At 41.9% G+C, this 22,846-nt stretch overlaps 1 protein-coding gene and 1 pseudogene across 2 annotated transcripts; both read right to left on the reverse strand.

Annotated features, from left to right (window-relative positions):
- Positions 1–2,168: 2,168 nt before the first annotated feature.
- On the reverse strand, positions 2,169–5,485 carry LOC110503604 (annotated as a pseudogene).
- Positions 5,486–20,158: 14,673 nt separating this feature from the next.
- Positions 20,159–22,554, reverse strand: LOC110505096. Of its 2 annotated transcripts, none has more exons than XM_021584076.2 (6): positions 22,334–22,554; positions 21,645–21,986; positions 21,103–21,211; positions 20,909–20,943; positions 20,767–20,813; positions 20,159–20,624 (listed from the first exon to the last, which is right to left on the reverse strand). In XM_021584076.2, the coding sequence occupies exons 1-6, from the start codon at positions 22,389–22,391 to the stop codon at positions 20,409–20,411; spliced, it is 807 nt and encodes a 268-aa protein (XP_021439751.2). In that variant the 5' UTR covers positions 22,392–22,554; the 3' UTR covers positions 20,159–20,408. The 2 variants fall into 2 exon arrangements, with proteins under 2 accessions (XP_021439751.2, XP_021439743.2); XM_021584068.2 differs by having other exon boundaries at positions 21,645–21,989; positions 22,334–22,553.
- Between the last annotated feature and the right edge of the window lie 292 nt (positions 22,555–22,846).

Genomic DNA, 22,846 nt, shown 5'->3' on the forward strand with positions numbered 1-22,846 from the left:
TCCTTCTGGAAGGTTCTCCCATCTCCACAGAGGAACTCTGGAGCTATGTTAGAATGACCATCGAGTTCTTGGTCACCTCCCTGACCAAGGCCCTTCTTCCCGATTGCTCAGTTTGGCAGGGCAGTCAGCTCTAGGAAGAGTCTTAGTGGTTCCAAACTTCATCCATTTAAGATTGATGGAGGCCACTGTGTCCTTGGGGACCTTCAATGCTGCAGAATTTTTTTAGTACCCTTCCGCAGATCTGTGCCTCGACACAATGCTGTCTCAGAGCTCTATGGACAATTCCTTTGACCTCATTGCTTGGTTTTTGCTCTGACATGCACGGTCAACTGTGGGACTTATATAGACAGGTGTGTGCCTTTCCAAATCATGTCCAATTAATTGAATTTACCACAGGTTGACTCCAATCAAGTTGTAGAAAAATCTCAAGGATGATCAATGGAAACAGGTTACAGCTGACCTAAGCTCAATTTCGAGTCTCATAGCAAAGGGTCTGAATACTTATGTAAATACATTTTTTTTTAGACATTTGCAAACATTGTTTTCGTTTTGTCATTATGGTGTATTGTAAATAAGTAAAAAATAATAAATAAAAAATAAATAATTATGGGGCATTGTTTGAGGATTGAGGAGAAAAAACAAACAATGTAATCAATTTTAGAATAAGGATGCAACTTAACAAAATGTGGAAAAAGTCAAGGGGTCTGAACATTTTCGGAATGCACTGTGTTAGAAAGCTCAGGATGTTAGTTTTTTTTTTGTTGACACCCCTTATTTTTTTTGGGGGGGGCACAAAACTACCTCCATACTTCCACTTGTTTGTTTGGGTTACCTTCAGACGAGTCCCGTGAAACGTGTAGTAGTCGTAGCAAACGGAGAACACCATCGTATTTGTGAGAGTCTCCTCTTTCCATAGAGTGGTCATAAAAGTTTGTAGGTCAAACCGTTCGGACGCAATAGATGTTTTGTGAGAAGACCAATTTTTGGGATGTCTCATGGTCTGACAAACACCTCTGTAACTCCAAATAACACCGTAGCCACCTTCCATCGCAGATGCGGAAAGCCAACATAGGCAGATGCAGAAAGCCAACATAGGCAGATGCGGAAAGCCAACATAGGCAGATGCAGAAAGCCAACATAGGCAGATGCGGAAAGCCAACATAGGCAGATGCGGAAAGCCAACATAGGCAGATGCAGAAAGCCAACATAGGCAGATGCGGAAAGCCAACATAGGCAGATACGGAAAGCCAACATAGGCAGATGCAGAAAGCCAACATAGGCAGATGCAGAAAGCCAACATAGGCAGATGCGGAAAGCCAACATAGGCAGATGCAGAAAGCCAACATAGGCAGATGCAGAAAGCCAACATAGGCAGATGCAGAAAGCCAACATAGGCAGATACGGAAAGCCAACATAGGCAGATGCAGAAAGCCAACATAGGCAGATGCAGAAAGCCAACATAGGCAGATGCAGAAAGCCAACATAGGCAGATGCAGAAAGCCAACATAGGCAGATGCAGAAAGCCAACATAGGCAGATACGGAAAGCCAACATAGGCAGATGCAGAAAGCCAACATAGGCAGATGCAGAAAGCCAACATAGGCAGATGCTGAAAGCCAACATAGGCAGATGCAGAAAGCCAACATAGGCAGATGCAGAAAGCCAACATAGGCAGATGCAGAAAGCCAACATAGGCGGATGCGGTGGATTGAGACGCAGCCTGATGGATTTTGAAGGGATTTTCTATTATGTTACTTAGATTGACACACGGGTGCATCAACAGACTCTTAGGGATAAAGTAGTGAGACTACTTTCTGGAGGACGATGCCATGCTGACTCACATGCGTTTCCAATTTGTGGGTGGGGTTAAGGCTTAAGAGAGTGTGATTATGCTGAATGGGTGTAAACAAAGAAGAGCTCTGTAGGAGGTGTAAAAATCTCATAAAAATCTTTCAAAGGGCATTTTCTCATAATTGTCTCAAGTGGGACAACAAGTTTCCCATTTATCCTCCAACTAAAGTGTATGATATACTATTTTGAAGCTCAGTCTGTACTTTTATAAAAAAAATTAAATGAGCAAATCCCTTACGTTCGATTTACAGAGTGTACAAAACATCAAGGACAACTTCTTAATATTGAGTTGCACCTGCCCCGGTTGCCCTCAGAACAGCCCCAATTCGTCGGGGCATGGACTCTACAAGGTGTCGAAAGCATTCCAAAGGGATGCTGGCCCATGTTGCCTCCAATCATTCCCACAGTTGTGTCAAGTTAGCTGGATGTCCTTTGGGTGGTCTATGTTAGCTGGATTCATTTGGTCAGTCTATGTCATTGGAAGCGCACATAATGTACATGTATGGTATGCAGAATTGGGTATTTCTAGGAATTTGTTGAATATTGTATACAGTAGGTGTTGAATGATAGAGAATTCTGACATAAATCTATCTTAATATGCTAGCTCTACTATGGGCAGACATGAGAGGATAACGTCTATCATGTTCTTGATGATGATAGAAGGTGGGTGGAGGGAATGGGGGAGGTGGTGGGCAAGGGTCATCTAGGTATCTATCAGCAAAACATCCAGACCCCTGAACATTGCCCTGACCACCCCATCCAGCTGCACTGAGAAGCAGTCACCATTGTACAGGCTCACTTTCGGGTCCAGGGCCTGGAAGTTGGCCGAGCGCAACACCACCAGCGTCCCCGAAGCCCGGTTCAGAAGCCGCACCACCGCCCGCCGAATGTGGCGTAGTCGGCGAATGTAGAGCTGCACAGGGAAGGTGCTGAAATGGGACCATACACTGATAATCACCACAATGTTTAACCTGCCAGTCAGGCCTTCCAGCTCATTAGCTACATAGCGCATCTCACTGGCGATGACAGTGTTGAAGCGGATTGGAGGACCGTGACAACGGTATTTCAGCAGGATGTTGTGGGTGCTGTCCACTGCCATGAAGGGCCCCACATTCTTAGGATTGTAAAGGTTGAACTCCTTCAGCTCTGTCACAAAGAGGAAGGGAGAGTTGGAAGTTGGACAGACAGAGGAGAGCGTTAGAAAGCACCTGAGGCAGTGAAAGATGCCGCAGGACTCACCTGGTACTAAGGTGTTGAGGTACTCAAACCACTGTCTGACAGTATAGTATCTGTACATGTACACCACACCACCTTGCCCTTCAGACACTGAGTGGCAGACGAGTCGTTAAACGGGCGCATCATACCACCACCCAGCACTCGCTATGACCCTTGGAAGTAATACCCGGAAGGAGTGATCCTGGTAGACTCCGTCTTCATGCTGCTTCTCTCCACGTCTGCTTTGTCTGAAAGAGGAAAGCAAGCATCTTGTACCAGCTAGCATCATCACTTTACAGGCAATAGAGGTGCTTTCCCACCTTACATTACTGTAGGGGTTGGCTTGAATACTGTCCTGAACACCCAGAAACTCTCAAGGGTTGAATGATACAGCCACAAAGCAGAGCTGAGCAGTTAGTAATCTGGCTAGCTAGTGTTAAAAAGATAAACACAGTTGTACTGTGGTATCTCCTTGCTCTCCTACCTTTTTTCCCAGGCAACACAATGACACTGTCAGACCCCGAAGGATGAATGGGAACTTTGATGTTTACGTCACTGAGAAAAAGTGGAGAAGTAATCATATTTCAATGTTAAATAAACACATTGCAGCAAGCAATCTGATACATTGGAAACAAAGTCTGAGAATACATTTCGCACTTCTAAACTCATTCACTTACTACTGTAAAACTCACTAACCTCTGAAAGAGCAATGCCTCCTTGTTCACGAGCAGATGGTTCACATACTGTAGGGTCCCCTGGCGTGGTTGATCCGTGTGTCACAGCTCAGCAGCTTGGGCTTGTAGCAGTACCAGGGCTCCCCTGTGTGGGGGTCTGTGAAATTGCACAGCGGCTTCTGGTTTGTCGGCAGACACAGGTTACATACAGTTGTCTGGGACAGTTTTCCAGAGCGGAACAGACTCTGTAAGGGAATCCGGTCGGGCTGTTCCTCTCGTATCCATTGTAGAATGTGAATTGCCTCTCTAGAATGGACCAGGGTCATCTCCACCCTTGCAGACCCCTGCCATAGTAACGGGAAAATGGCAGTAGGCAGAGTAGGTCCCATTCCTGTGGTCCAACACCTGTCCTTCAACGCCTGCCTCCAACTTGGAGGAATGCAGCTGGGCCAGCAAGAAGTCTCCACCATAGCTTTTGGGACGCCCCTGGAAGTCATGCATATGGACCAGAGCCTCCAACTAGTCCCCCATGTGCAACTCTCTCCTGCCCCCTGCTGGCAGGATCACAAAAAGGCTGTGTGCAGGGTCACTGGTCTGGTTCAGGGACACATTCACCGAATGGGGCTAAGGCTGTGGCCAGGTGATTATCTCCTCCGGTGAGGGCTGCTGGCTACAGTAGCTCCGGAGAAGAGCCCTCTGGGAGGAAACCTGAGTTGATGCTGCTTTGGTGCTGGTAGAACATTGACACTGCTTGGCAGTTGAGCTTCTGCTGAGTAAAGAGGAGAGGTCACTAACAGGCATGCTACACTGGACACTAACTTTTGCAGAGCATGTGACGCTTCCATTCATTTCAATGAAACCTGGACATAAGCAGCACAGCTCTGTGAGAGGCTTGCACTGTTCAGTGTAAAATTACGAGTTTGTACTCATATTTGACGCACAACTCACACCCAAGAACACTTGATAAAGTGGCTTGCATTCTGCGGATGCTGGCAAAATCTATGCATCAAGTGTAGCATCTAAAAACCTACTGTTTTCGTGACGCCCTAGTTGCTCTTATCAACGTGGGTGTATTTACATACACTAGCATAAAAACAGTCCACAGAAGCCAGAAGTTAAATACAATTCCATTACAACTTACTGTGCCGATGGGCAAGACCTTTGATCATTATGAAGGCCGACTTTGAGACAAAATATATAAAGGATTGTATTATTAAACAGATTTTCCAAACGTGGGTCTGATGTAGAGCGACTTCCTCTGCTTACCTCAGGTCAAAATAAAAGTCCTTCACGTGCACCATATGTGGACAGAGAGGAAGTGGGTCTACAACAGACCCACATTTGGAAAGTCTGTTTAATAATACGATCCTTTAGATATTTTGACTCAAATTCCAACCTTCATAATGACCAAGTTTCCTGCCACCCAGCACAGTAATTTGAAATGGAATTGTAATTAACTTCTGGCTTCCTGTGGACTGTTTTTGTGCCACCCAATATAATTAAAAGCAACACTAGTGCATGTAAATACACCCACGTTGATAAGAGCAGCTAGTGACGCCCCATTGTAGCTCCCCTGATGAGGGGGAGAGGGTGATAGAAGCAATGTGAGATTGGTTCATATTAGGCCAGATGGCTGTACCCTACCTCCAGAATGTTAATGTTGCTGAACAGAAAGAAGAGGCCTGACAGGGCCAGCAGGAAGAAGATACAGATATATTTGAACAGGCTCCTCCACAACGTGGCCATCCTCTGTCAGTCAGCCTGATGTTGACACAAAGAAGCTGGTAAGGGACAGATCACAGTTTACTGGGGGGAGGGGTGGTCCAAAATAGGGGAGGATTGTCAAACGTCTTTCTTTTTGCTTTGGGGAGGGTTTTGTGTTTTTTTTATTGGGCACAGGGGAAGGTAGTGCATTTTTCCCCCTGGTTAACATTGGCTCTTTTGCAAGCTTTACTATATAATTTATTCAATCCTAGTCAAATTTCCTCATCTGCTTGCATGAGCCTCCCCTATATGAATGGCTTTTGGTACGTCCCTTATGCATTATGCTTTTACATGTGCTAACATTTACTATACCATAGGCCAGAACAGTCTGCGGTCTAACAGTCTATCTGGCCCTCTAGCCACAGTTCATAGTGACAATAGTGGTTGGTGGATCGTTTGTTTAGATCTGCAATATGCTAGCTAGCAATCACACACCACATAAAAACATTCAAAGATGCATCAATTTTAAATATGAATCAAGAAGAACAAATAGGAATAGCTGATATGCAGCTGAGAGGCCAAGTGCATCATTACACATGAAAGAACAGTGAAGAATTGAAACACACAGGTCAAAAGCTCCCCTATTGATCTTGTTTAGGGGCAATACAATTATCCTAACTAGACTATAGTAGCCAACAACACCATAATGCAATGAATAATTGCATTATTGTTTTTAAGTGAGAACAAAATTATACTCTAGGCTGCAGTGCAAATGTCATTTGAATAATGGCGCAAAAGCCCTGTGATTGGAATGTTTCATTCCATTTGGATCAGTTGTGGATCGACTCTGGACAGTTTATAAGGTCTAGGAAGGCAGAGTAGCAGACCAGTCTGGCTGTATTTTTACTTCTGATACTAAATGTGCTGTCTGTTTCAGATCATCATTCTCTCAAGTCTTCCTATAATAATTTGGCCACATCTGCTCCAGGCTGGCCCAGTTATTCGGAAAAGCTTAACACACGCTCTGCCTCCTCTCCTAGAACATAACGCTCAATATTGCCTAAATATTTATCCTTTAACTTTACAAGGTATTACATTTTATATGTGGCATAAACACAACCAGTCACAATGTTTTAATCTGATTAGGCTACATCAATAGTCTCCTGTAGGCATACGCACATTCATCTAAAATATAATTGCAGCATCCTCAAAATGGCTTGACATTAACCAGGTTTCCATTCAAACTTTTTATGCAGTAAAGTTCCCTACATGTTGGAAAATGTATGTCACTACATCATGAAAGCATGCAGGTTCTTAGGCTATAGATTAAATCAGTTATGATTAACTTCACAGACTGGTGAAAGTGCACAGCGATGAGATTGATATTCCTTTAAATACAGTGCCTTGCGAAAGTATTCGGCCCCCTTGAACTTTGCGACCTTTTGTCACATTTCAGGCTTCAAACATAAAGATATAAAACTGTATTTTTTTGTGAAGAATCAACAACAAGTGGGACACAATCATGAAGTGGAACGACATTTATTGGATATTTCAAACTTTTTTAACAAATCAAAAACTGAAAAATTGGGCGTGCAAAATTATTCAGCCCCCTTAAGTTAATACTTTGTAGCGCCACCTTTTGCTGCGAATACAGCTGTAAGTCGCTTGGGGTATGTCTCTATCAGTTTTGCACATCGAGAGACTGAATTTTGTTTCCCATTCCTCCTTGCAAAACAGCTCGAGCTCAGTGAGGTTGGATGGAGAGCATTTGTGAACAGCAGTTTTCAGTTCTTTCCACAGATTCTCGATTGGATTCAGGTCTGGACTTTGACTTGGCCATTCTAACACCTGGATATGTTTATTTTTGAACCATTCCATTGTAGATTTTGCTTTATGTTTTGGATCATTGTCTTGTTGGAAGACAAATCTCCGTCCCAGTCTCAGGTCTTTTGCAGACTCCATCAGGTTTTCTTCCAGAATGGTCCTGTATTTGGCTCCATCCATCTTCCCATCAATTTTAACCATCTTCCCTGTCCCTGCTGAAGAAAAGCAGGCCCAAACCATGATGCTGCCACCACCATGTTTGACAGTGGGGATGGTGTGTTCAGCTGTGTTGCTTTTACGCCAAACATAACGTTTTGCATTGTTGACAAAAAGTTCAATTTTGGTTTCATCTGACCAGAGCACCTTCTTCCACATGTTTGGTGTGTCTCCCAGGTGGCTTGTGGCAAACTTTAAACAACACTTTTTATGGATATCTTTAAGAAATGGCTTTCTTCTTGCCACTCCTCCATAAAGGCCAGATTTGTGCAATATACGACTGATTGTTGTCCTATGGACAGAGTCTCCCACCTCAGCTGTAGATCTCTGCAGTTCATCCAGAGTGATCATGGGCCTCTTGGCTGCATCTCTGATCAGTCTTCTCCTTGTATGAGCTGAAAGTTTAGAGGGACGGCCAGGTCTTGGTAGATTTGCAGTGGTCTGATCCTCCTTCCATTTCAATATTATCGCTTGCACAGTGCTCCTTGGGATGTTTAAAGCTTGGGAAATCTTTTTGTATCCAAATCCGGCTTTAAACTTCTTCACAACAGTATCTCGGACCTGCCTGGTATGTTCCTTGTTCTTCATGATGCTCTCTGCGCTTTTAACGGACCTCTGAGACTATCACAGTGCAGGTGCATTTATACGGAGACTTGATTACACACAGGTGGATTGTATTTATCATCATTAGTCATTTAGGTCAACATTGGATCATTCAGAGATCCTCACTGAAATTCTGGAGAGAGTTTGCTGCACTGAAAGTAAAGGGGCTGAATAATTTTGCACGCCCAATTTTTCCGTTTTTGATTTGTTAAAAAAGTTTGAAATATCCAATAAATGTCGTTCCACTTCATGATTGTGTCCCACTTGTTGTTGATTCTTCACAAAAAAATACAGTTTTATATCTTTATGTTTGAAGCCTGAAATGTGTCAAAAGGTCGCAAAGTTCAAGGGGGCCGAATACTTTCGCAAGGCACTGTAAATGTGGAAGGTCTTATTCTGGTGACATGATGATTGATGCTTGGCTGCCATTTCACAGATAAAAATTATCTAGCACTTTTGTCCATAATAATCTCATCATGTAGTAGGCTATACCTGCACTGTATCTGCAAGCTGTTGGATAGAGCACATACGCCAATACCAGAGTGGGCACATTCGCTATACCTACGCAATTCTTTGTGTGACAAAACCACCAGTAGGCCTAGAGTTGAAAATGTAATGGAAACCCATATAACTTGTATTCTTTATTCAGCACATGGGAATTTAACATCAAGTTATTTTCATGTGCACTACATATTTACACACATATTTCATCTGCAACAAGCAGTGCTGTAAAGTACTTAGGTTAAAATACTTAGCTGGTAATTGCAGCTTTTGGCCAATAAAAAATGAAAAGCCAATAAATAAAAATGTAGGGGACCAAATGGCCCAGGAGAGGTCTATCCCAGCCTACACCCCAAATTCGCTCTTCAAAACCATTCTCTCACACCTTGCAGGCACATGGGCCTGCTGCTGAGGAGAGAGAGCAAGAGAGCAAATTTGAGGAAAAAGAGTATGCCTATTGTGAAAAGCCTACAAGGGGAATTTAATACACGTTGTAATATTTTAGTGGAAGATGAGAAGAACATTGTCAAGGCCAAATGCAGGCTACTGTTCAGGTAGGAGGCAATTTTGGAACTTTCATTTATAATAATTTGTTTTATCATTATTGTATATCATTGTTATTATTCTAAGCCTATTTATTAATCGAAGCCAGTTTTTTAAAATATGCAAAACCTGTTTTTAATTCTGTTGAGACAATTTCATTGGCTAAATAAAATTGGATCTGTCTTTTTAATTGTGTGCTCCAAATTTAGTTTAAGATAGGTCTGTTGTAAAATAAATAATAATTAGCCTATTTTTGTCATTTTTTGTCTTTTTTTTTGTCATTCTGTTGAGCCATTTCCTTTGGCCAAATTAAATTGTAATAAAAAAAAAAAAATGCTTCATTTTCTTTCTTAAGCTATAGGACAGACACTTTAGAACAAACTTCCTTTAGATTTTTTTGGGGACTATCTGTTGTTCGATGTGGTGAATCTGTTATTCAATGTGTATGTATGGGCTAATAGCAGCAAGGCCAAAAATACATTTTCATCAAATCATTAAAAACATATTTTTTGATACTTGTTATTGATATTTTTTATATTTTGATACTTGATATTGATATTTTTTGATACTGAGTCTAAAAACTCAAAATAAAATAGCAAAGTGATTCTTGGTATGACCTTCTTAAAACAATTCCACATATCTTAGACAGATCCCAAAACGGACCAATTTAGGACACCTTTAGTAATATCAAGGTAACTTGATACCATCAGAAAGCAAATATTGTATCCTGTCTGACAGATAGTTCCCAAACCAATTGCAAGACGCCTGGTCCAGGCCCATTTCAGACAACCTTTGAATGAGGGCATGGTTGAGTATCAAAGGCTTTGGATAGGTCTATAAATATGGCAGCACAGTGATTCCTATGATCTAAGCAATTGAATATATAATTTAAGGCAATCATAGCTGCTGAAACAGTGCTACTGTATGTCCAGGTCTAAAACCAGGCTGATACACAATAATATCATTTGAAGTTAGGAAAGTTCTTAGCTGAGAGTTTGCCAGTGAGGCAAGGCAAGATCATTTCTAAACTGTCTGTCCTCGGTTGCAACACTCACTACCGAGTTCCAAACTGCTTCTGGAAGCAACATCAGCACAATAACTGTTAGTCGGGAGCTTCATGAAATGGGTTTCCATGGCCGAGCAGCCGCACACAAGCCTAAGATCACCATGCGCAATGCCAAGCATTAGCTGGAGTGGTGTAAAGCTTGCCGCCATTGGAACAGTGGAAACGCGTTTTATGGAGTGATGAATCATGCTTCACCATCTTTATAGTGCCAACTATAAAGTTTGTTGGAGGAGGAAAAATGGTCTAGGGCTGTTTTTCATGGTTCGGGCTAGATCCCTTAGTTCTAGTGAAGGGAAATGTTAATGCTACAGACGATTATGTGCTTACAACTTTGTGGCAACAGTTTGGGGAAGGCTCTTTTCTGTTTTAGCATGACATTGCCCCAGTGTACAAAGCGAGGTCCATACAGAAATGGTTTTGGCCTCCATACAGAACTTGACTGGCCTGCACAGAGCAGACCTCAACCCCATCGAACACCTTTAGTTCTAGAAACTAAAAGCCTGCTTATGAATTCTTGAATTAATTATTTAAAGGATATTGGTTAAAAAAAATGATCGACTTCAAACTGTCTTTGTCAGTCTGTGGGATAGAGGAGAGAGATGGAGCTAGAGAGAGAGAGATGAGGAGGGTGAGGCAGGGACTGAAGGAGAGATAAAAAATGAGGGGGAGGAGGGAAAGAAAGAGAAGGAGGTGAAGGAGGTGAAGGAGGAAGGGGAGAGAGTTTAAACAGACAGAGTTGGCAGAGAGGAGGGAGATGGAGAGATGAGAGGATGGGGAGGCAGGGGAAGTAGGGGGAGAGGGTAGAGGGGGTGAAAGAAACGGGAGGGAGAGAAGAAAAGGAGCGGGTATGAACAGGTAGAGAGTGAGAGACAGACATTGTGTTGTTATGTGTTAATAACATTTAGACTACGTTACCCAGCAGGCTATGCGGGAGGCGGATGGTTGAAGAATGCCTTGCATGGCTAAACATGGAGTTTTCAAGCTGAAGTATATGTTCATTAAAAGTAGTTAAACCTACGCGCCAGTTTGTCATTATATAAGGAACAAACATAACATGGTGTCAGACTGGTAGTCGCTATGACGAGATAAGAGAAGAGAAAGGAGTAACTCTGCAAATTTCCGCGACGAAAATGTAGCATTCTACCACAAGTCAAGTGACGTGAGTAGTCGAAGATACTAGCTTGTAAGAGCGAGGACAACGAGCCGCAGCAGCGAGAGTGACAGCAGCGAGAGTGAGGCTGCATTGGAATCTGTTGACAAGCAAGTTGATGAGCAACATACTGAATGAAGTAGAGGTCGACGATTATGATTTTTCAACGCCGAAACCGATACCGATTATTGGAGGACCAAAAAAGCCGATACCGATTAATCATACGATTTATTTAGTTATTTATTTGTAATAATGACAATTACAACAATACTGAAGGAAACACTTATTTTAACTTAATATAATACATCAATAAAATCAATTTAGCCTCAAGTAAATAATGAAACACGTTTAATTTGGTTTAAATAACGCAAAAACAAAGTGTTGGAGAAGAAAGTAAAAGTGCAATATGGCTCTCTATCCACCAGATGTGTACCAAACTCACTAAAAGTGGCAGTAATATAGCCTCTCTTGAAAAAGCCAAACCTTGACCCAGAAAATATAAAAAACCGTCGACCTATATCGAATCTCCCATTCCTCTCATTTTTTTTTGAAAAAGCTGTTGCGCATATCAACTCACTACCTTCCTGAGAACAATGTATACGAAACGCTTCAGTCTGATGATTTTAGACCCCATTGTAGCACTGAGACTGCACTTGTGAAGGTGGTAAATGACTTTTTAATGGCATCAGACCGAGGCTCTGCACCTGTCCTCGTGCTCCGAGACCTTAGTGCTGCTTTTGATACCATCGATCACCACATTATTTTGGAGAGATTGGAAACACAAATTGGTCTACACAGACAAATTCTGGTCAAGTTTAGATTTTATCTGTTGGAAAGATATCCGTTTGTCTCTTTGGATGGTTTGTCCTCTGACAAATCAACTGTAAATTCCGGTGCTCCTCAATGCTCCGTTTTAGGACCACTATTGTTTTCACTATATATTTTAGTTCTTGGTGATGTCATTCGGAAACATAATGTTAACTTTCACTGCTATGCGGACGACACACAGCTGTACATTTCAATGAAACATGGTGAAGCCCCAAAATTGCCCTCCCTGGAAGCCTGTGTTTCAGACATAAGGAAGTGAAAGGCTGCAAATGTTCTACTTTTAAACTCGGACAAAACAGAGATGCTAGTTCCAAGAAACAAAGAGATCTTCTGTTGAATTTGACAATTAATCTTGATGGTTGTACAAGTCGTCTCAAATAAAACTGTGATGGACCTCGGCGTTACGCTGGACCCTGATCTCTCTTTTGTCGAACATATCAAGACAGTTTCAAGGACAGGCTTTTCCCATCTACGTATGATCAGAAACTTTCCGTCACAAATTATGCAAAAAAAATGAATCCATGCTTTTGTCGCTTCTAGGTTAGACTACTGCAATGCTTTACTTTCCAGCTACCCAGATAAAGACCTAAATAAACTTCCGTTAGTGCTAAACACGGCTGCTAGAATCTTGACTAGAAAGAACTACATTGTTTTATCACATTTCTACAGTGCTAGCCTCTCTACACTGGCTTCCTGTTAAGGCATGGGCTAATTTTTTTACTGCTAACCTACAAAGCATTACATTGGCTTGCTCCTACCTATCTTTCCGATTTGGTCTTGCCATACATACCTACACGTATGCTACGGTCAGAAGACGCAGGCCTCCTTACTGTCCCTAAAGTTTGGTACACAATTTGTGCTATCGTAAATACAGTATCTTATGCATTCTAAATTACCGCCCATTTGGAAAAGGAAAATGCAATAAATATTTACTCTGAGCTGCGCTTCAGTAGCGGCATTACAGGCCGTGTTGCCAAACCGAGTCCTTTGTCCTTTGAAGAATGTGGTCAATTGGATACGTTGTAGTAACGTCATTGTGTGGTAGACGGGATACTCTGTTCCTTCCTAACCTGCGTTTGCAACTACGGCTGCTAACTCTACAGCTAGGAGGTATCACTTCGGTAGTGAATAAGAGTTCAAGGTTCATACCATTCGCAACCAAAGCTCACGCTGATGTTGGCTTCGTTCTGTAGTTATTATCTGAACCATTCTGACATAGGACCGTCGTCTTACCTCCCCGGAACAGGAATTTATGTTGTCGTCAAGGGCTTATATAGGAAGGGAGAGGAGGGTGTGTTTGAAAAGTTTTATAGCCCTTGTCCCTTCACAGGAGAGGGCCACTGATTGAGAGGGCCACTGATTGAGCAGCCCTATCTTATGAAAACCCAAATGTCACATTTTTGAAGTTAAAATCACATTTCATCCCATCACAAATAATTTCGTATTCAAACATTTAAATTGAACAACAATTCCATGTGAATCCGATAACTCTGATCTGTAGACTTTCCACATGTCGTGGAAATTTCCTCTATTTACCAAATCATGAGCGCAAACCACACACAAGTCAGAGTTAGTTATCAAAGTCCATCTTTAATTATATGAGCTCTATCACAACCCTGTGACTCTCAGATCAATTCAGTGTCTATCAATGAATTCTCTGAGAGCCCCCTCTACATTGCAACTGAGATCCTTTAATAGCAAAGATCCACCCCCCCTAGACGACATGACAAACCACAGGTCTTAGGAACTTACACAAAGAAAAGACTTTACTTCAGAGAGGAGTATCCCCTAGCCAGACAGAGTTGGCTATAAATTATCGTTCAGTTTGGTCTCCTAAACAAAGCTCTTATTTCGTCCTTGGTACAAAATGGTACCAAGAGATTACCCCCACCCTATGATATATATCATATTGTCATTTAGATACAACCAATTCTAAATACAACCAATCCTGGACAAGCTCACGGAGAGGAGAGTGACTGGCACACAGACACAGTGGAGCACAGTGTTTACACATGATGACACCTTGACCTCTCCCCTCTCTGCGGGCCAAACAACTTAGTCTTGACATAGAACAGATACTGCAACCCCACCACAGTATTATACAAAAATACCATTCTGATGAGAAGTAACTTACAAACATATGATGAATATAAAATATCTTACATATGTTACCAACCAATTCTGATTATTCCCCAACACACTGTAGAGTTTATGTCATCTTATCATTGATGAAAATGTCTCAGATGACAACCGAACTGACATCATATTCATTAAGTACCACCGCATATGTTAAATTGTTCGGATTACCAGAATATAGTTCATTTACCCCCACCTACTGACGTTCCCAGAATCTCTATGCTAACCATGGGTTTTGCAAATGTAACCTCAGTAGGGTAGAGAGAGGAAAAAGGGGGGAAGAGGTATTTATGACTGTCATAAACCAACCACCCAGGCCAACGTCATGACAATTTGATTGATTGATTGATTTAGAAAATAGAGTCTACTTTAAATACCCGATTGTCATACTAATTTTGTCTTTGACAACCGCTAATCAATAAGATATGGGGATGCTCAACCGAAATCAACAACATGCAATCATGCTAGTGTTCTCTGTATGTGAAAATATAATATTTAATAGTATGTGACATTTTGAAAATCAAGTATGGTTTAAATGACAGGATGTTCGACACTTCATCTACTAGAATTCAATGCACACTCGCCCAACAATGCATTGGAGAGGTGGGCTAGGAGTATTTGGCCGAAGCTTCTGCGGTGTTCAAATGTAGTTTTTGTTCTCCTTAAAATGATAATGACTATTGCATTGTAGGCTACGTCTTTGAAAACAGTATTTTTTTCTACTTTAAGAGGATTTCTGTTTTCTCACTGAAAGGTCTTTATTGTTCTTTTAGCCTTGGTCAGAGTTTTTAAACTAAATATTAAACCTTCTGAATGTGTCGGCACAGGGGACTCGTGATGTGGCTGCGTTATTGATGTCATGTTAAATCAGGCCTTTTGATTTCTGAATGTGTCGGCACAGGGGACTCGTGATGTGGCTGCGTTATTGATGTCATGTTAAATCAGGCCTTTTGATTTCTGAATGTGTCGGCACAGGGGACTCGTGATGTGGCTGCGTTATTGATGTCATGTTAAATCAGGCCTTTTGATTTCTGAATGTGTCGGCACAGGGGACTCGTGATGTGGCTGCGTTATTGATGTCATGTTAAATCAGGCCTTTTGATTTCTGAATGTGTCGGCACAGGGGACTCGTGATGTGGCTGCGTTATTGATGTCATGTTAAATCAGGCCTTTTGATTTCTGAATGTGTCGGCACAGGGGACTCGTGATGTGGCTGCGTTATTGATGTCATGTTAAATCAGGCCTTTTGATTTCTGAATGTGTCGGCACAGGGGACTCGTGATGTGGCTGCGTTATTGATGTCATGTTAAATCAGGCCTTTTGATTTCTGAATGTGTCGGCACAGGGGACTCGTGATGTGGCTGCGTTATTGATGTCATGTTAAATCAGGCCTTTTGATTTCTGAATGTGTCGGCACAGGGGACTCGTGATGTGGCTGCGTTATTGATGTCATGTTAAATCAGGCCTTTTGATTTCTGAATGTGTCGGCACAGGGGACTCGTGATGTGGCTGCGTTATTGATGTCATGTTAAATCAGGCCTTTTGATTTCTGAATGTGTCGGCACAGGGGACTCGTGATGTGGCTGCGTTATTGATGTCATGTTAAATCAGGCCTTTTGATTTCTGAACGTGTCGGCACAGGGGACTCGTGATGTGGCTGCGTTATTGATGTCATGTTAAATCAGGCCTTTTGATTTCTGAATGTGTCGGCACAGGGGACTCGTGATGTGGCTGCGTTATTGATGTCATGTTAAATCAGGCCTTTTGATTTCTGAATGTGTCGGCACAGGGGACTCGTGATGTGGCTGCGTTATTGATGTCATGTTAAATCAGGCCTTTTGATTTCTGAATGTGTCGGCACAGGGGACTCGTGATGTGGCTGCGTTATTGATGTCATGTTAAATCAGGCCTTTTGATTTCTGAATGTGTCGGCACAGGGGACTCGTGATGTGGCTGCGTTATTGATGTCATGTTAAATCAGGCCTTTTGATTTCTGAATGTGTCGGCACAGGGGACTCGTGATGTGGCTGCGTTATTGATGTCATGTTAAATCAGGCCTTTTGATTTCTGAACGTGTCGGCACAGGGGACTCGTGATGTGGCTGCGTTATTGATGTCATGTTAAATCAGGCCTTTTGATTTCTGAACGTGTCGGCACAGGGGACTCGTGATGTGGCTGCGTTATTGATGTCATGTTAAATCAGGCCTTTTGATTTCTGAATGTGTCGGCACAGGGGACTCGTGATGTGGCTGCGTTATTGATGTCATGTTAAATCAGGCCTTTTGATTTCTGAATGTGTCGGCACAGGGGACTCGTGATGTCGCTGCGTTATTGATGTCATGTTAAATCAGGCCTTTTGATTTCTGAATGTGTCGGCACAGGGGACTCGTGATGTGGCTGCGTTATAGATGTCATGTTAAATCAGGCCTTTTGATTTCTGAATGTGTCGGCACAGGGGACTCGTGATGTGGCTGCGTTATTGATGTCATGTTAAATCAGGCCTTTTGATTTGAACAGATTGTTTTAGTTTTGTACATATTGAATTATTTAATTAATGGATCAAGCCTTAGCAGTAATTCTGATCTCATTCTCAATCATCAGTTGTTTAGTTCATTATGTTGCTGTACAGCGGTTCTGACTTTCCACATTGGTTTGTGCGATAGCCTTTTGATTTGAACATTGGAAACATGTTCAAACATTGGTTTGAGTAATATGTTACAAAGCTTTGGTTTCACTTTTAAATATGTTGAAATGGAACCAAATGATCTGTTTCTGTCTTCAGTCGTTTTTTATGTAGGATAGCTGGACTAAATGGTCTATTACGATGTAGGTCGAATGTGATAGTCTGTTCATAACCAGCCTGAGTCGGCCTATAACTCCAATCATATTCTATTCAGAGTTTAGAGAAATTAATCAAATTGAAATTAGCTATTATCAGGCTGGTTAATGCGATGCCCCGCACCAACAATTGGTGTCCAATGGCCATGAACAAGAGATGGGGACATGGTCTAGTCTTCCAAAGGAGAGATAGAATAGTAGAATACACAAGGTCCAAGTTTGGCATTTGTTTGTACATTAGACATTTTTCTCTTATGTCAGTCACTGACAGTTAGTGTAGAGTCAGCCCTGAAGACAAACATCAACACCATCATCCCAAAAACCCTGGACCCATTCAAATTCGCACACCGGCATGATAGATTCACAGATGACACAATCTCAATTTCACACTGCCCTCAAACTTGGACAAGAGGGGAAATAACTATGTGAGAATGCTGTCCATAGACCACAGCTCAGTGTTCAACATGATAGTCCCTTACAAGCTCATCACCATGTTGGGGACCCTGGGACTGAACACCTCCCTCTGCAACAGGATCCTGGACTTCATGACGAGCCGGCCCCATATGGTGAGGGTAGGCAACAACATCTCCGCCACGCTGACCCTCAACACGGGGGCCCCTCAGGGGTGTGTGCTTAGTCCCCTTCTTTGCTCCCTGTTCACCACGTGGCCAAAACCATCCTCAAGTTTGCTGACAACACTGTGGTGGTAGGCCTGATCACTGACAGTGATGAGACAGCAGTAGGGAGGGCAGAAACTTTTTAAATATTTTTTTATTAACCCTTCCACCACACCCCTATTCGGAGGACAAATATCTTAGTTTTTTTACAGCTTTTTTTACTACATATACATACATTTTACATATACATTTTTACATACAGTTGAAGTTAGAAGTTTACATACACATACATATGCCAAATACATTTAAGCCTGACATTTAATCCTAGTAAAAATGCCCTGTCTTAGGTCAGTTAGGATCACCACTTTATTTTAAGAATGTGAAATGTCAGAATAATAATAGAGAGAAATATTCATTTCAGCTTTTATTTCTTTCATCACATTCCCAGTGGGTCAGAAGTTTACATACACTCAATTTGCATTGCCTTTAAATTGTTTAACTTGGGTCAAACATTTTGAGTAGCCTTCCACAAGCTTCCCACAATAAGTTGGGTGAATGATGGCCTGTTCCTCCTGACAGAGCTGGTGTAACTGAATCAGGTTTGTAGGCCTTGCTCGCACACGCTTTTTCAGTTTTGACCACAAATTTTCTGTAGGTTGAGGTCAGGGCTTTGTGATGGCCACTCCAATACCTTGACTTTGTTGTCCTTAAGACATTTTGCCACAACTTTGGAAGTATGCTTGAGGTCATTGTCCATTTGGAAGACCCATTTGCGACCAAGCTTTAACTGATGTCTTGAGATGTCGTTTCAATATATGCACATCATTTTCCGTCCTCATGATGCCATCTATTTTGTGAAGTGCACACGTCCCTCCGGCAGTAAAGCACCCCCACAACATGATGCTGCCACCCCCGTGCTTCACGGTTGGGATGGTGTTCTTTGGCTTGCAAGACTCCCCCTTTTTCCTCCAAACATAACGATGGTCATTATGGCCAAACAGTTCAATTTTTGTTTCATCAGACCAGAGGACATTTCTCCAAAAAGTATGATCTTTGTCCCCATGTGCAGTTGCAAACCATAGTCTGTCTTTTTTATGGCTGTTTTAGAGCAGTGGCTTCTTCCTTGCTGAGCGGCCTTTCAGGTTATGTTGATATAGGACTCATTTACTGTGGATATAGATACTTTTGTACCTTTTTCCTCCACCATCTTCACAAGGTCCTTTGCTATTGTTCTTAGATTGATTTGCACTTTTCGTACTAACGTCCGTTCATCTCTAGGAGACCAGACTGCGTCTCTTTCCTTAGCGGAATGGCGGCTGCGTGGTCCCATGGTGTTTATACCTGCGTACTATTGATATACAGTTGAACGTGGTACCTTCAGGCATTTGGAAATTGCTCCCAAAAATGAACCAGACTTGTGGAGGTCTACAATTTTTTTCCTGAAGTCTAGGCTGATTTCTTTTGATTTTCCCATGATGTTAAGCAAAGAGGCACTGAGTTTGAAGGTAGGCCTTGAAATACATCCACAGGTACACCTCCATTTGACTCAAATTATGTCTTTTAGCCCTTCAGAAGCTTCTAAAGCCATTAAATAATTTTCTGGAATTTTCCAAGCTGTTTAAAGGTACAGTAAACTTAGTGTATGTAAACTTCTGACCCACCGGAATTGTGAAATAATCTGTCTGTAAACAATTGTTGGAAAAATGACTTGTGTCATGCACGACTCATGCATGGCCAAAACTATAGTTTGTTAACAAGAAATTTGTGGAGTGGTTGAAAAACAAGTTTTAATGACTCCAACCTAAGTGTATGTACACTTCTGACTTCAACTGTACATGGCACATTTACATAAAACAGTCACAAAAGAATAATACATTGCCAACTCTTTAACTCTTTAATCCAAACCCTCAGCCCTCTCAGCCCATCCCACCTATCACCATAGACCTCAGCTCTTTAATCCCACCCTCAGCCACTCTCAGCCCATCCCACCTATCACCATAGACCTCAGCTCTTTAATCCCAACCCTCAGCCACTCTCAGCCCATTCCACCTATCACCATAGACCTCAGCTCTTTAATCCCACCCCTCTGCTACTCTCAGCCCATCCCACCTATCACCATAGACCTCAGCTCTTTAATCCCAACCCGCAGCCACTCTCAGCCCATCCCACCTATCACCATAGACCACCCTCATTTGGTTTCCATGTGCCATGTGTTTTTCAATTGTGCTGTGATGTTATTATCCACAGATTGTGAGCGAAAACCTTTCCTACGAGTATTATTACATTATTTATTGACTGACTGTGGCTTTCCAAAGTGCATGTTGTGTTTTTTTTTAACAATTCCTGAACCTGTGACCAGAAACAAGCTACATAGGGACTTGAATAAATAAATAAATACCAGAATAAATGATCTATTGATTCTGTCTCTTCGCAACAAAATCTACAGAGCTGAGATTGTTGTATGCCCGATATATATAGCATTCTGTTGGTGGCAATAATTTTTCAGTATTCACACACATAGCCCTTCTGTAGGATCTAGATGGCTTTGTCTAATAAGGAGGTCACTTCCCCAACAAGAGATAACTTCAGTTAAATGTATGTGAATATAAAGGATGTCTGGTTATCCCTTTACTGTTATTGTGCTTAGACAATCCATACATCATCTATGTCCCAGTCCTTTCTCACCACCTGAGAGTAAACTGTGTCTTCCCTTAAAGAATGCTGGTTTCCCACTGCCACTGCAGAGTAGGTGACATCCTCAGCTGGCTTGACGTCTGCATCTTTCTGGTCTTCTCCAGATGGGTCGTGTGCTTTCCTCTTGTCAATGTTGAATCTGACGATCTCAGAATAAACCAGGTCCTGGGGAAAGACAAAGGGAGGGAGAGGGTGAGATAGATGAGGATCACTGAATGATTACAAATATAATGTGATTAGCTAAAATCTTAGGCTGGAATTCAGTCAAACGCACAGCGAAAAACAAGTTTTCAACAAAAAAACTCACCTCTTCTCTTCCTGTCCTGTCTGCATTGACCACCAGGCTGCTTGTATCTGAAAAACAACCACAGCGGGTCTTACAGAAAGCAGAAATCCAGGACGGGTGTAACTGAGCAGAAGGGGAACTTTTTCGTGCGGTTGCTACTCACCAATGCTGACAGAGGGGTTGAATATAGCCTTGTGCCTAGTTAGAGAGAATAATATAAATACATTCACTGGTAAAACATAACAATCAGTTCCTCTGCACTTGTAATGCCTGATGATACATTACATGCCATTGAGATACATACAGTATATATTCATTATGTTCTGTAACTATGTGTTACAGACAGCGTACACACACCTCTTCCTGACAATGATGAGGTAAGCTGTGGCTGTCACGACAACTGTTACCAGGAGGGCTGCGGTAACAATTCCCACAACCTCGCCAGATGATGGAGGTGGAATCTGATCTGGGAAGGAAACAGAACCCCTGTAACCTCTTTGACCTCTGATACAGCTGCATGTCAGATTGAATCCTACAGTATCTACAGGAAAACTATTGTAACTAATCAATGTTAATATTTCAATCATTTAATGAGATCCATTCTTTTCTTCCCTATATTAAGAGTTCCAGAGGGTTGAGTGGAGCTGAAGGATGGGACTAAAAACAAACAAAATATAACTATTGTAAAATATACTGTGTCCGTAAAATGTATATAGTATGTAGAAGCCTAAGTGTTGTTGCCCATTAGTTTACTCCAAATAGGGGAGAGATGGAATGGTTAGGGGAAAATGACATATAAAAAATATATATATATTGGAAATGATGGAAATGATGCATACAATTACTTTGATGGAAGCCACAATCTATCTGCAATATTAAAGCTGAACTTCCAGACTTACTCAGTACAGTGAGGATGGTTGTCCTCGCAATTGAGCCACTAGGGAAGACTGTCAGGAGACAGATGTATTTCCCTGCATCAGTCATCTCCACATCTTTTATAGTAATAGAGGAATCACCTGTGGAAGCTCCAGCGAACTCCAACCTCCCTTTTAGAGGTGACTCAGAAATGTTTTGACCTAAATTAGGGCTAAAGACAGCTATGGTAAACTTTTCAGTATCTGATATCTCCCACTGCCACTCAGCCTGAATGAGATTGCCCTGGAGCAACTTACAACGCAGTGTGACATCATTACCCAGGTACCCTGTCACCTGTGGTTCAACACTGACCTGAGCTTCCAACACTACTGGAGATGGAGATCGAAGAAGAGCGAGAAATTGAGAGAGAGAGAGAGAGAGGGATTACGAACCATTTTAAAAAAACAGAATCATACAGTTGTTCATTATTGGTTTTTAGCTTCTGTTTTCCCCTCTAGTCTGAGTTGTGTTAATTTGGGACCAAAATATCAAAAAAAATTGAAACTGAGAACAAAAATTAGTATTCCTTTTTGGACAAGTTCAGATGGTAACTCCCTGTTTTCTTCATATCGACTGAACAAAATTCCAGGTTAACAGGACCTTCTCTATTTTCCCTCCAGGTTAATAGGACCTTCTCTATAAGAGAATAAAGTTACAAATAAAAATGTCTTACCTGAAGAGAGGCCAATGTGTACCAGCAGCAAAAAGGCAGACAGTCTGCATTTTTCCATAGCACTCCTGCTAGAAATGTGATCTGTGTGATCTATGGTCTACACACGGTCAAAACACTCTCAAATGGTTGCAAAGTAAATTAACTGAAGCATCAATCATGAACTGAGCATAGATGGTGGAAAAGACTAGTCTAATGTGGGTTAACAAACCGCTACAGATAGAGAAGTGAAAATATAGGAAGCACATTTCGTACTTCCTCCCATGAGTGTGGTAAACTGTTATCTGGACCTTTTTTTTTAGACTGTGGTCAGTATGAATACTGGTGATTTACCAACAGGTGGCAAGTCAGGAGTATTTTTTGATTGTCTGAAGATGATCCCTTGCCCCATGTTTAAAGCACTTTTGTGCGAGCGTGTGCACGTACGTGCATGCAGGTGTGTAGGAAGGGTTATATTTGGATTGCTTCTCACTCAGATGACAATCAGCGTTACAAGCACTGCTAGCACAATCCTAG

This window comes from Oncorhynchus mykiss, chromosome 3 (assembly GCF_013265735.2).
Source record: "Oncorhynchus mykiss isolate Arlee chromosome 3, USDA_OmykA_1.1, whole genome shotgun sequence".
In the NCBI taxonomy this organism is placed as follows: Eukaryota; Metazoa; Chordata; class Actinopteri; order Salmoniformes; family Salmonidae; genus Oncorhynchus; species Oncorhynchus mykiss.

Bases quoted from the DNA above. Each gene is read 5' to 3' on its own strand.
- LOC110505096 (XM_021584068.2), bottom strand. From the start codon at position 22,391: ATGGAAAAATGCAGACTGTCTGCCTTTTTGCTGCTGGTACACATTGGC. The intron at 20,944-21,102 runs GTGTGTGTACGC...CTCTCTAACTAG, and splicing joins CTCATCATTGTCAGGAAGAG to GCACAAGGCTATATTCAACC. The intron at 20,625-20,766 runs GTGAGTTTTTTT...GTCTTTCCCCAG, and splicing joins ACAGGACAGGAAGAGAAGAG to GACCTGGTTTATTCTGAGAT.